General features: G+C 53.9%; 3 protein-coding genes across 3 annotated transcripts in view; 1 reads left to right on the plus strand and 2 right to left on the minus strand.

Annotated features, from left to right (window-relative positions):
* Positions 1-614: 614 nt before the first annotated feature.
* On the plus strand, positions 615-3,689 carry SPRG_09111 (hypothetical protein; the record flags this gene model as incomplete). Its single annotated transcript, XM_012348550.1, has 1 exon — positions 615-3,689. The coding sequence occupies one exon, from the start codon at positions 615-617 to the stop codon at positions 3,687-3,689; it is 3,075 nt and encodes a 1,024-aa protein (XP_012203940.1).
* Positions 3,690-4,086: 397 nt separating this feature from the next.
* Positions 4,087-5,560, minus strand: SPRG_09112 (hypothetical protein; the record flags this gene model as incomplete). The annotated part of the gene is made up of 3 exons (XM_012348551.1): positions 4,087-4,722; positions 4,780-5,103; positions 5,189-5,560. The coding sequence occupies 3 exons, from the start codon at positions 5,558-5,560 to the stop codon at positions 4,087-4,089; spliced, it is 1,332 nt and encodes a 443-aa protein (XP_012203941.1).
* An 8,360-nt stretch (positions 5,561-13,920) lies between these two features.
* Positions 13,921-14,355, minus strand: part of SPRG_22235 (hypothetical protein) — a gene marked incomplete at both ends in the record, with an annotated part of 1,356 nt that continues 921 nt past the window's right edge. The window contains 2 exons of the mRNA XM_012348638.1: positions 13,921-14,174; positions 14,221-14,307. Of these exons, the coding sequence (XP_012204028.1) occupies positions 13,921-14,174; positions 14,221-14,307 (341 nt within the window). The remainder of the gene's footprint in view (positions 14,175-14,220; positions 14,308-14,355) is intronic.

The following is a 14,355-nucleotide window of genomic DNA, read 5'->3' on the forward strand; positions in this document are numbered from 1 at the left end:
GTCGGACCAAGAACAGCTCCTACTACCGGTACCCAACTACTGCAAGATTCGAACACGCGACAATACAAAGCGGCATCGAGCCACCTGGTAAATGGCGACAGCCTTGCGCATTGATGTGCTACCTAAGGAAGTCGAACATGAGTCTTGGATCGGTGATTCCGTCTGCCTCCCACTACGGCACCGCCTGTCTGCTGGCGGCGCGTCGGCTAGAGATGCCACCGCGAATATATTGTAGAAGGGCACTGGGCGGCGACACCCATGATACTTCCAACCTGCAGTACAATTGGTGTCCGACGTCGCCACCTGCATTCGATGCAGTGGCAGTGGAGTGGATGTTTGTTTTACTAAAGTGTAAAAGGTACATCACTCGCACTTGGGTGGTGCACCAAGGGCCCGATCAACCTCGGCTTCGTCACCATCGGAGCCACCGCAGGATGCAAAGCAAGACAGTAGTACTTCTCTACGCACCGCACGCACGCACCACCACTGCCATGTAGTACATGGTACGTTGGCTCTGCAAACGCGACGCCGAATACAATGCAGGAAAGTGGCACGGCGCGAAGAGCTCGGAGTTCGCTCATCACTTTTCAATTTACCCACTGCCATCCACAACCATGGGCAACCAACCGAGCGGGCGCACCAAAGTCATGGCGCTACCGCCCCCGGACGCCAAGCTCCACGACCTTGCAACGGACCCCGTCATCATGGCCGACCTGCGCAAACTTCTCTCGAACCGTAGCATCGCTGGTGCGTACGGCCCACTGCTCCTCGCCGCGATCGAAGAACACGTTGGTGCGACACCGCAGCCCGTCGCCATGGTCCAGCGCCGCCCCGCACCGTCGACCGAGTGGTCTGGTGGCCTTTCCAAGCTTCGCGCATTTGCAGCGGCGCCTGTCGCCTCTTTTGAGGCCCTTCACGCAACGTACGGTGACCTCTTTTACATCGAGAGCGTATGGACATCGGACAAGATTGCGGGCGTCGCTGGCCCCACGCTGGTGGCTGCCTTTGAAGACCATATGGATGCTTGCCGGCTGGCGCGGAGCGTGCCATCGGGCGTGACACACCTCCTCGGCCCCGTGCTTGCGACGCTCAACGGGCCCAGCTACAAGGCGCGATGGACGAACCTGGCGTCGGCTTTTGCACCAGGGCACCAATTTGAGCCGGTCGTACAGCGGCTGTTTCGCGACGAGCTCGCGGCGGCGCACGCGGCTGGTCGCACGTTCTCGTTTACCGTGCTCGCCCAGCACCTCGTCTTGAAGCTCCTATTGTCGTTGCTTCTCGGTGTCACGGCGTCGTCGCAGCTCGAGCTTGCAAACGTCCAGCACTGGATTGATACCATGGTCGCAGCGCTGCCACGGTCGACGGTCGCACCGCACAACGACGCGTTGCAGGCCAAGGAGCAACTGCTGGCAACGCTGCTGCAACCAGCGCTCCTTGCAAGCCGACGCCGTGTTGACGCCAAGGCACCAGTGGCGTGCGTCCTCGACAACCTTGTGCTCAAGAACGACCTCTCGGACGATGTCATTTTGCTCGAGCTCCTCCACGCCTTATACACTGGTGCTGGACCGCTGGCGGCGCTCTTGGCGAATACAATTTCGGCCAGTCACGCATACCCGGCGGTATGGGCAAAGCTCGTAGCCGACACCCGCGCTCACAAGCAACAGTCCCCTGGCGCCTGGAAGTTTGGTCGTGCATTTGCCAAGGAGATCCAGCGCTTCTATCGTGTCGGATCCGGTCTTCGATTCGCTCGGGCGACCTCCGACATTACGTTTGCCGTCAACGACGTCGTGTACACGGTGCCAAAACACACGGTCGTCGTTGCCGGCATCGACGCGACGCACAAGCACGCTGCGTCGTGGTCAGCACCGGCAGATTTCATTCCGAACCGGTTCCTCGATGATGCCGAGTCGACCAAGAACGCGCTCCACCTCTTTCAGCTTGGCGGTGTCTCGGACGCTCTGCCGACGATGGTACTTGAGTCGTGGCTACTGGCCGTGGCCGACTACACGTGGTTTTTGACGCCCGGACAAGAAACGTCACTCGACAAGGCGTCAGTGACCTCGCCGCTGCCGGTCGGCAAGCTAATCGCAAGCCACATGGAGCGTCGCGTCGGTGTTTCTGCGATCCCGGATGCCTCAGCTTTAGTGCGGTTGCCGACGACTGACGAGTACGCTGCTCTCATCGCCGTTGCCAACGAGCAGTTGCTTACGAGAGACCCGCGCCTCGACTTTTGGACGCACCAAATGTACAAGCTCGTGCTCATCAAGCTGTCGCGGTGGACGCGACCGGAAGCAGCGAAGGCGCTAACGATTCCCGCGACAATGGGCCCCGTCGACAAGATGACGTTGGCGCAAACGAACATCCAAGTGCCGTTGGACGACGAAGACTGGCCCAACCAGCCGTGGATCGAGATCAAGTTCGCCAACGCCATCCGCGACTACGCTCCGTTCATCGACAACTTTGACGAGAACTGGCTCCCAGGCGAGGACAAGGAGCGCTACGTTATGCGGTTCTATGCCCACATTTGGCCACGCATTCAAGTCCACTGGAACGACAGGTACTCGGACCGCGCACTCGAGCTCATGGCGTTCAACGGCCTCGGGCAGCACATGCTCCAGAAGCTGCCGACAACGCACAGTGACGGCTCGTACTACACGATCGCAACCAACTTCATGCAGGCGCTGGACGTCCGCAAAGGCTATGCCAAGTACGGCGCCGACGTATTTTTTGACGACAAGTGCAAGGTCACCAAGATCGTCCGCGGCAACATCACGTACCGACCGGACGACGCAGAGTGGGAGTACGTCAAGATGTGCTTCCGCGGCAGTCTCCAGACCAAGGTCACGGCCATCGACCACTTGCTGCTCATACACTCGACGATCGCCAACCACGTCACTGTCGTCCACCGGGAGCAGTTGCCGCCTACGCACCCACTCCGACGTCTTCTCAAGCCGTTCACGTTCCGGTCGGCGGCCATCAACTACGGTGCTGGGCGAGCACTCTTCTGGCCACAAGGCATGCTCCAGCGCGCGATTGCGCTTACCACCAGAGGCATGAAGCAGGCATGGGACATCGGGCTCGGCAGCTTTGGATACGAGACGTTTCCCGCGTTGGTTGAGCGCCAGCAAATCGACACGACGACGCTGCCACTGCATGAGGACGGTATCGACTACTGGCACATTGTTTCTCGGTTCGTCTCGAGCTACCTGGACCTCTACTACGCGGCAGATGCCGAGGTGACTGCGGACGCGTCGGTGGTTGCCTTCTGGACGATGCTGGACGCGACGTTGCCGTTTGCATTGCCGCCGCTCTCGCTCAAGAGTTTGCATGAGTTTGTGACGTACTTTATCTTCATGGTCTCGTCGATGCACAACCATGTTGGCGCCATCGCGGAGTACGTCTCGGATCCGGCGTTCTGCCCGTCTGCGTGGGTCGAAGGCGAGCTCGCGGGGCGCCCCGGAACGTCTGTTCGTCTTGCGCTCATCATGATCATCACCGGGTTTGACCAGCCGCAGATCACGGAAGATTTTTCACATGTGATGTTGGACGACGCCGCCAAGTGTGTCGCTCGAGCATTCACGACCGATGTCAAGGCGCAGATTCCCGTCGTCAACCGGCGAAATGCCACCCGTGTCCAGTCGTTCCAGTCGTTCAATCCGAGCACAATGGAGATGGCTGTCGGTATCTAAAAGGCCCAATTCAGTACACGTAGTATGAATGTTTTAGACCGGACCCTGTTCTGTTGGAACACGAGTATTGAAGAATAACTAAATGCCGATGGCCATGTCCATGACTGCGGGGTTGAAACCTTGGTGCGGAAGCATACGCTGGGCATTGCGCATGTCAACAACCTTCACAAACGACTGTAGCGACGCTGTGAAACGGTGGACGACGGCCTTGGCAGCGTCATCCGAAAGCACGTGGAAAAAGTCCTCCAAAAGGCTGGGCTGCGGGTACCCCGTGCCCGACATGATGAGGGCCGTTCGCACAGCAGTACCAGGTCGTCCTGCGAGCTCACCCTCAACCCACGATACCGGGCAGAAAGCCGGATCCGAGACGTACTCGGCGATGCCGCCAAGGTATCCTTCAAGCATTTTCCGAGTACGGGTGCGCGCGGTGCAAAATGCCCTTCGGTGCAAAGAGGAGCTTGGACGCTTCGTAGTTGATGGCCTCGGCACGGAACGTAAAGGGCTTGATCAGGCGGCGGAGTGGGTGCGTCGGAGGCAGTTGTTCGCGGGACGCCGTCGTCACGTGGAGGCCAATAAGGTGATCGACAGCCGTGACCTTGTTGGCAACGCTCGAGCGAAAGCACATTTTTACGTACTCCCACTGCACATCGGCCGGCCAAAACGTCTTGCCAAGACGGACGATCTTGATGACTTTGCCCTTTTTGTCAAAATAGGCGTCGGCGCCGGTGACCGTCTCAAGAAAACTGGTCGTGACTGTGTAGTACGACCCATCGTTGTGCGCGGCGGGTAGCTTTGTTACCATGTGCTGTCCGAGGCCGTTAAAGACGAAGAGCTCGAGCGCGCGGTCCAAGTACCGGTCGTCCCCGTGCACGCGAACGCGCGGCCACATGCGTCCGACCTCGCTCAGGACAGAGCCCTTCATGTCCTCGCACGAGTCGTCAAAGTTGTCGACAAACGGCACCGTGTCTTGAAAAGGCTTGGCGCCATCGAGGAGCACCTTGGGAATCGATACGTCTTCGTCGTCGACAGGAATCTAGATCGGCGTGCCGTGCAGCGTTTGCTTGGCGAGCGGTTTCTGCGACTTTGGCACCGTGATGGGTTCCGCGGCCGATTGTGTCACCCACGTCGCAAAGCGTACGTAAAGCAGCTGGATCATCGAGTGCGTTAGAAAGTCGAGGCGCTTATCAGACGATAAGGGGCTCTCGATCGAGTTGTTGTAGAGCTTGGCGCTTGGCTGTCGCAGCCGACGCCACGCATCGTCATCCATGTTGCCGCTGTGCACCACACCTGGTGCGTAATGGAAGCCGACGGTCGTGAGCAAGTCCAGCGGCAGCGGGTTCACTCCGTCGTCGAGCGTATACGATTGTAGCGACGCAATGACCACAGCAAAGTCGAGCGGCGACACCACGAGCGTCTGCAAAATGTGGCACGAGAGACCTACTTTTCGCCCCGCCCGTCGGTCGACAAGATCGTTCAGCATAAACGGCGGAAACTCGTACGCCGACGGGGTGGCGACCGCGAAACGCGCCACGTGAAAGAGCGCCGGTGACGGCCGCGTTGTAGTTCAAGCACTCGCCAAGTGCCACCGTGAGACGGTGCTTGGGGACGCTGCTGCTGTTGGCCACAACAAAGTCCATGGTCGCGCGGGCAAACGTGTGACGTGCCCTCGCGTTGTAGACGCGCTGCACTTCGCTCACGTACGCATTAACGACGGCGAGGTCGTCGAGGTGCTGCCAGTGCGCTCCGTTTGGATATGTGGACACGTACGCGTCGCGCGCTGACCCGAGCTGGCCGCGGACGCCGTCGACGCGGACCATGGCCGTGATCGTGTGCACGACGAGACCTTCGAGTACCGGAACGCCCATCGCCATCCCCTGAAAGGCTTCGCTTGCCAGGTCGTCGTTCGAAATCTTGTATTGAGCCACAAGCGAGTCGAAGACGCACGTGGGTGCGGTGCCGGCACGGACGCGTGCGTGGCTGGAGGCAATTGCGGGCCGCACGAGCGTTGCGAGGAAGCGCTCTCGGACCTTGATGGCATCTGTCGGCGCGCGAGATAGGGTCTTTTGCGCGTACTCGAGGGAGGTACTCGTCGAGCTGCACACGGTATCCCATGTACGCACCGGGTTGCGTAACACCGTAAACCACGGCCAAAAAGACCTTCTGCGTCGTCTTGGCGTGGTACGCGAGCCAGAACGTACCGCCTTGAGCGGCCCACGTCGCGTTCAGCAAAAACTCATGACGGAAGGGAGCACTGGGCCATCGAGCGTCGAGAGCGTTGAACTCGTCAGATCAAGGAGACCGGCAGGATACGCTACGCGAGAGACGCCTGACACAAATAATACATTCTACCATGCTTAATCTATGACTTGCTAGGCATGACAGAAAACTTATGTGTTGTTCGAGTAACTCATTTACTCTATCAACCAGCATGAGCAAAGTTCCCCTCGGCCACATTTCCATTTTGCATTGCCAAGAGGAGTTTTATAGGTGAGTCTTTGTGCTTGTGTAGCGGAACAGCTTGATGCTGCCGCCAGTCGCTGATACTGTTGAGCAACCTTAGTGAATATACCTCACGAAGAAAGAAGTGAGCTTCGATCGCAATCGCTGTTACTAGTACTGTACAGAAGCCTTATTAAAATCGCTGCAACACGTATGCATCACGAAGAACGCAGCGTGTTTCGATCTGGACAGAGAGTTGTTGCGCATAGCAAACGGGTAAGTAGTCCTTCAGCTAAGCGTGACCTCGAGCTAGAGTACATAAATAACTCGGGTCTGTGGCCCTATGTCCACACTCGTTTCAGGGTGGATAGCACGCTAATTTCAAGCTAGTACTTGCGATGACGTTGTAATGCCAGGCAAGTAGGTTCTAATGTGCACGCGCCTTTGCTTTTGACCAGCTCTAAAACTGTAGTGGCATAAATGGCCAAAGAGTACTACGTGCAATATCAAAAAGCTTGGCCGAGCCAGTTTTTTCTCTTGTCCAACTAGGTTCCTGCGAAGTGGGCTGGTATTAAACCTCTTTGTGAGGGATGGTGAAGCAGAAAGAGTCCCTGGAGCGTGTGTCTTCCGGGTCGCTCATTGTGTTATGTAAAGGTTGTGAGTTGCAGGGCAGCAATTGGCCATACAGGGCAACTAGGTATTAATTGTTGAATTCGAAATTATCGATCGGTTACCTTCCCAGGACTTGCTGTGACGGCATTGGTTGATTAAAGTTGAGTTGGCAAGTGTAGCTGTGACGACGGTGCGAGGGTTATACTACTGTAGTCAAGAAACACAGGCAGATCGTAGGACAGTAGCCAAGCGGATGGCGAGGCACGCACATCAAGTGGGACGAGGAGACAACGCCGCTGTACACAGACAGATAATGTACCCGCGAGCCGCTCAGCCTTCTGTGTCGGCGTGTCACTCGCCTTCTGAGCGTCTCGTGCCTTGGCTTTGCCCTGGCGCTGCTTTTAGAGCCGCGCAGCCTTCTCTTCTGATGTCTGGCTTGCCTGTGTTGCGTGCATGCCTTTTGGAGATGGTGGCACAGACAGCATCAGCTTAACGCCACAGAGCGCAACACGACAGAGCTCGAGCGACATGGCGCCAAGATGGTACAAGAGTAGGACATATCGATTGTTTGAGGCAATTTTGACCAATGGGAAAGTAGCTCAGCGACACCCGTGATGAAAGTATCTTTCGATTCGCTACCAATCATTGTAGCCGCGGACACGGATACGGACAGATCCCCCGCGAACTGGTGAAACCAGCAGGTTCTAACCAGTATGAAAGGATTTTACACCGCTGACGAAAGTTCGACTTCAACGTGATAACTATATTTTTGTGGTCTTCATAGGTTTGCTCGTGATTCTGCATATATTTAATGGTGTGGTGTCTTTGCTTTTGACTACACAACGAGTAATTGTACAAGACCACGAGCAAATGTAGAATGATATTTGGTATAGGCGGGATTGTTGATGACGATGGAAGGATCTCGTATTGCTTCGAGCAAAAACATCTAGGTGCACCCGCTTCTGAGGCACCCGGCGCGGACCGACCACAGGAGAAGCCGACAAGGGCGCGAAGCGAGTGCGCGCACGCGGTGGGCACGATTTCTGGACGCCGTTCATCTTAGACACCCGGAATATGCCAGATATGTGACAGCTATTTAGGTTTATTTGGATCAAGCAATATTGCTGTTACTACATAGCATCTCATCTGTTTGGCGTCGCCTCCTTATCCGTATTGTTTTACGAATTCATGTTCGCGTGTTAGTGTCATCCACCGCCCATGCCGCGACGTTTCCTTGCAGAATATCGCTGTGTTCTATTTATAATTATGTACTGCAAGTTATACGACCTCGCGGCAAAAGCATGGTGTAATCCTAGTGAAGGCATGTAGATTCCGTTGCATTCTCTACTGCATCGCTTTCTCTATATCGCACCTTTCGATACTGCATTCGCTCTAACAGGCAGCGCGCAGCAGGTAAGCGATGTTTACCACTACTAGGGTGAGCCCTGTGGCCCTACGGCCACACTTTATCATGGGCGCGATCTTCTTTGGGTGGAGTAGTTGCCTGATAGTATAGTTGCCTGATAGTATGCTCGTACTTGGTACGACGCTGTAGTGTCAGGTAGAAGGTCTTTCTGTTTGTTCTGAGTTTTGCTAACTCCTTCGCGTCCAGCGCAAACCCGGGTGGCGAGGAGTTAATGGAGAGTGATCTTAAACAGCTTAGTCGTGCTGGTTGCTCCCTTCGATAAGTAGCGTGTCAAGAATTGCTCACCGCAAATCGTATTTGGGTCCATCGTGTTCAAAAATGTCCGATGTAGGCAATGCGATGCGCTTTTGATTCGTCCAAGGTCGCATGCATACCTATGTTAAGGCAAAGTCCAGAGGCATGCAAAAGGTGATGCTGTACGACGATTTTGCCGCAGTGCGTTGCGTAGATGTCGTGAGCCGTGGAAAAAGAAGGGTGCAGTAGAAGACAGCTATGCAACAGTGGACACTGCGAGGAAGTAAAAGTAATGCGATGGTGTCTTCGCACGAAACAAACAAAAACAACGACTGACAGGGTACATTCGAAGACTGTGAACCAATAGCAGTGTGCACGACGCACACCACTCATCAGTAAACCCAACTGCGGGCAGATACAACTGATATACATGCAAGTTACATAAAATGATAAAACGGCAACACGAAACAGCGATCAGTTGCTCCTATTGTACGAGGCTTTCTGCGTACATCTAGTTTGGCGCAGGGGGAGGCAAATTCCAAAATGAGCCGCCATGGCGCTAGAAAGTTGAAGTTCTTTGCTCAGCCAGTCAGTCGGTTACCATCCATCGCCCAATTAAAGCATCCCAGATCCACATAGTGACAAATCACACCCATTTTTTGCACACGGTTGGCCATATGGAGCCGGTTACCGATACCCTTATACGACCCCGTCCAGTTACCAAGAACGGTAAGAAACCGTCGTCCACAGCGTCCCGCCATTGCGCCAGCCAGTACACTTAGCAAACCAACGCTCAACGCAGTCCTTACTTCAATTGCCCCTCCAGAACTGTCACAGTTCAGCACGCGCTTTGCGCTTCGGGGCGCGATGAGTCATTGGCATAGTTACCTACCAATGGTGAGGCCGCCAAGCCTACGAAAAGCTAGCTTGCTACGCCCATCAGCGCCATACATATACGCCCTACAAACACATACTCGCTGCGCTCGTCTCTGCCACTGCTCGGCACGCGCTTCGCGCAAAAAGTGGACTCGCTCCGCTCGTCTTGCCGCTCTGCGCCAGGTGACGCCTTGTAGCCCAGTAAAACCTGAATCGGGTGTCATTATATTTGCTTTCACAATACCGATTTGGGATAATTTATGCGGCAATGTCCAGATATCCACCTCGGTGGGAAAACTGCCCCTGTCATCCCTATGAGGCCTGCACGACTGCGCCAACTGGTTCATTACACAGACCAATGCATTCCGCACTGCGTGCAATAGGAGATTGCATCTTTTGTACTTCTGCATGGCTGCACGTGACTGACTACACTTTTGGATACAAACAGAAAATGGAGAAATGTACTTTGCACATAGCATTCTATTTACTACATCGAAGAAGAGCAAAACACAATTCTTCATGTTTAGCATTCGTGAGCGATAGAATTTCTGCTTATATAACAATAGGAGCAAAAACTGACGAGACTTAGCAACTAAAAATTGAAATGAGTAGTCTTAGTCACCTCTGTAATCCGTCTTCGCGCCAGACGCAATAGCGTTAGCAAAACTTTGTAGCCACAGACAACGCAGCATCTGCCTGACAGTGTAACCATTTTGCAAGTACTACCTTGCTACTTCTTTCTAAGAGCTATCCACCCTGGAAAGATGTTAGTGGCTGTAGAGTTGCAGCGCTTGCTGCACCTGCTGAAAAAAATGTAGTACATCTCTTCAAATACCGTTCTTGTCCATAAGCGTAGTCGCGTAGTCAGTGTCATGCAGTCATGCAGAAATATAAGAGGCGGGAAGTGGTAACTCTCTCCACTGGCCTCTAGCATATACGATGCCAAAGCTGACGCGTGCATAGGCTTTAAGCGCTAGATTGCAGACTATGTACCGCAAGCTTAACCTGTAAATAGACCTCTTAAAATGTATATTGCGACCTCTCACGCATGATACACTACAGATTAGGGTAGACACTTGAGAATTGTAATAACATAGTGTAAGACCTATATCCGGTGGGGTGACGCATTTTCTCTTTTTATCCAGAGTGGCAAGAAGACTCTTGGTTTCGAACTGTGGCAATATTGATTTCACTCTTTCATATTGACGACCGCGTATTTAAAATTGTCCGGAATGTAGCACACCAAAAAGACCTCTGGAGATTGCTTTATAGCGACAATAATGAGCCGCACGCAAGGGTACTACGCGCAAGATTGCCTGTCGTACCAGGAATAGTGGCACGCATTGATCGCAAGATCGCAGGCAACTGGTAAGGCGCACTTCTTAAAGCAGGCCGATCTTGGTCCGTTAAAGAAGGGGCAAAAAACGTTTACACGTTTCACTTTTATACATTTTACTATATAGAAGAGATGTATCGAGCACCGATGGTGTAAAATAATTCGACATATTAGCGGAGCTGCTTTGCACTCAGAGTTTTGTCGACAACCTGCGTTGGTACGTACCAGTTTTCCAGTTAGCAAGCATTAAGTGAGTGCATGCACTTACGTAATACTTGCAAATTGAAGACCAGATGCATTTACATAGCCCAATGAACAGGTCCGGAACACGTGCCTACCGGAAAAAGGTTGGCGGAAGGACGACCCTAGTAAAAGGACCCATAAACCATAAAAACGAGGACCCATTTCAACAACCACCTTACAATGCTCAGCATGATATTCTGGCACCAGAGAACGACGACCTCGCTTCGGTCAACGCCATGGTACTTGGCGGTAGCTCAGATATCTGACCACCGCGTTTACACGTCTGCCACCAGTGTCGAAGCTTTTGAAGACGAGGTGCAATCTACAACAGCAAACGACGACAACGATCGGCTACAAGAAGACACCGCTATCAACTACCCAGTTGAGTTCCTGAACCCCATCAACATCGCTGGCTTTCCTCCACACGGTCTCGAGCTCCAGGTCAACGTCACTGTCATGCTGCTCCGTAACCTGCGCCCACGTCGCGGTTTTTGAAACAGAACGCGACTCATGGTCCACGCATTGCGTGACCACATTTTTGCCTGGCGCGCAAGCCGGCGACGTCGTTTTCATACCTCGAATCTCGCTCATCAACGACGGTCTGCACAACACGATGCCGTTCCAACTCACGCGTCTACAGTTCGTAGTGTGTCTTGCATTCGCGATGACCATCAACAAGTCGCAGGGTCTGACTGTCAGAGTCTCAGACGGTACCTCGAGTTGGCGTCCACCTACCAGAACCAGTACCGCGCACGGGCAAGCTGCCTGTACGCGTGCCAACATCGAAATCTTGGCTCTCAACCCCAAGTTCAGTGTGGACGGCAGCACATACACCAATATCATCGTCTATGGAGAGGTCCTTGACGATACCTATCATGCAATACCGGTCACTACGCTACCATAATATACGAGAATATATACTAGCGTAGCTGCACGATGGCCTATTCACCGACTACATCACCGCCAAATGCGTGGCTTTAGGACCACTGGGCTAAGCCTAGTGCAGAACAAAATTTGCATCATCGACAGCGCAGCAGATCAAAGAGAGGGCGCTGCTCATGCTCGGGACGCGTGTGCCTCGACCAAATGATCGTACTAACCTAAGAGCATCTCCAACGCGGCGCCGCTATAGCTTATCTATAACTGTCACGCTTGTTATTGCATGTCACATGGTGCTATAGCGGTGAAAAAGTGGTCCAACGCACCGCTATATTTATAGCTAACGCCGAAAACTCGAGATCTGCCGCTATAGGAGGCCTCTATAGCGGTGAAGTTATGCTGCCGATATAGAGCGTAGACGAGGCAGAAAACGTAACAGCCAATCGAAACGCTCCGTGGCATTTGCGAGGGAGGACGAACACATGGGACGTGGGCGCGCGCGCTGGGCAGAGGAGGTCCGAGGACGAGAACAGGCGACTTGCACGGGCGCTCGCCCATGTGAACCCATCGTCGGTCGTCGATACGTAACACCCAGGCCTCGATCCGGCGTGGTCGCGCGTTGCTTGGACGCTGCTTGCCGACACTCCAGGCCTAGCGCTGCACATACATGTATACGTAGGTGGAGGTCGTCGTCCATCGTCGGTGCCAGCACTCCTCGTCCCTCCCAGCGCTCGCGCTTCTCCTGCCTGCGCTTCCAGCCCGCACTCTTCCATCCACGCCCCTCCGAGCGGCCTGCCCTTCTCTCGTTTAAGCGCCAAGCGTTCTCTTCCGCGGGCTGCGTTGTTCACTCCCACCCTTGGCGGCCTGGTGCGCCTTGTCAGCCAATCCACAGCGATAGCGATAGCTATAGCTGCAACTCCCATTGGAGCACATCGTTTAGCACACCGCTAAAATATGAGAAAGGGTGGTTATAACGCGGTTAGCTATAGCTGTGGCGCGTTGAAGATGCTCTAACACTTCCGTTGCTCTAAAGCCTGCTGCACGCCAATCTCTACAAGCATGATTGCGAGATTTTGCACGAGCACGGCAGTCCCAATGCGTATATTGCCTACTTTGCTCTGCGTGAAGCGTCGATGATTGGCGGGACGGGCGAAACATAACCATTTTGGATGAGATTGCGGTTCTCAACCGCACGGAACGCACAAAACTTTTGGTCCGCACGCAATGGAAGGCGGGCTATATTTCATACGAATGCTCTTGTGTCATTGGCGCGGTCGTACGTCGTACGAAGATCTGCGTACCGTCCACGGTGTCGTTCACGCTACATTCAATGAAGCGTGTCAGGCCCTCGACCTACTTGCATCGGATGACGAATGGCGCCGTTGTCTGCTCAATGCTGGTGTGGTATGTGGCTCATAAGCAGACAGTTGCGCCGGACGTCGAGGCCCAGATCCAAGAGACTAGCTCCAGTTGGAAAGGTCGTCGCCCTGCGCCTATAGTGCGCTACGGTGCCGAAACGCTTTCTGCCATCGAACAAGCTATGACAGATTACGCCACGGGTTAAGGCGTAGGAGGAATGTTGGCTCTAATCACTAAAACTGGAGGTTCCAGAGTGAGCATCTTGAGATATCAATTTGAGCTCATCGCACAACGTTTCCGCGCTATGTGCATTAGTATTTGCCATCACTGTGTAGAAAGACGAATTGCGCAGCGCATGCGTCAGCCATCGCAGCTACATTACTGCGAATTCGCCGAGCGCATCAAATTTTTGTTTGTAAAGCATGCTTGCTGCAACAAATGCACTGAGGCTGCTCCATATTATGAGCTACAGGCGGCCGATGATGTATACCAAGCTGCTTCCAGCACTACCACAAAGGAAAGCCTCTGCGATAGAAAGCCAAAAACGGTGGCCACAGGGCTCACCCTAATTTCCAAGCTAACGCGCAGCGGACCTGAACCGGTTTGCTAACAGTAAGCGCATAAAAACATTGTATTGAAGCGCAATCTGTGCTTCGTGAGGCGTAGTAGCTTAATCAGGCAGCTCTACGGTACGAGCAACTGGCGGTCAGTCATATTATGATGAGCTACTTCGCAACACGAGCACATAGACTTTTCCTGCAGCGCGAACGCAGAATAAAATCCACATAGTTCGGGTGTAAAGTTGACACAATTACTACAGCGAGATCTTAGCTATCCATTGAGCTACGCAAGTCTTTGAGGCGCAGGGGGTTGAAAGCGATGCCATCGGCCTTGTAGAACTTGCCTTGGAACTCGACCCAGTGGAGACGCAGCGCGTGAAGGAAGCACTCGAGCACGTCCATGCAGAGAATGACGCCAAACGTCGTGCCGGCAAAGATCGCAAAGCCGATGAAGATCGCAACAAACGAGTCCATGTTGATGGTCGAGAGCATCGCCTTCTCGAAGAAGACAGTCGATAGCTCTACAAGCCGTCACAATGAACTCGGTCGTGCATGTTAGCATTGTACCTGAGTGCGCAAGCGAAAGTGCCCAGAGACGCAGGTACGACGCCGTGTTGGACACCATGTTCAGCACGAACTCGATCGTGTCGATGCCTCGGTGAATCATGGCCTCGCCGAAATGAAACGCGCCAAGACAGTGGC

The sequence above is a fragment of the Saprolegnia parasitica genome, assembly GCF_000151545.1.
Source record: "Saprolegnia parasitica CBS 223.65 unplaced genomic scaffold supercont2.45, whole genome shotgun sequence".
In the NCBI taxonomy this organism is placed as follows: Eukaryota; Oomycota; class Saprolegniomycetes; order Saprolegniales; family Saprolegniaceae; genus Saprolegnia; species Saprolegnia parasitica.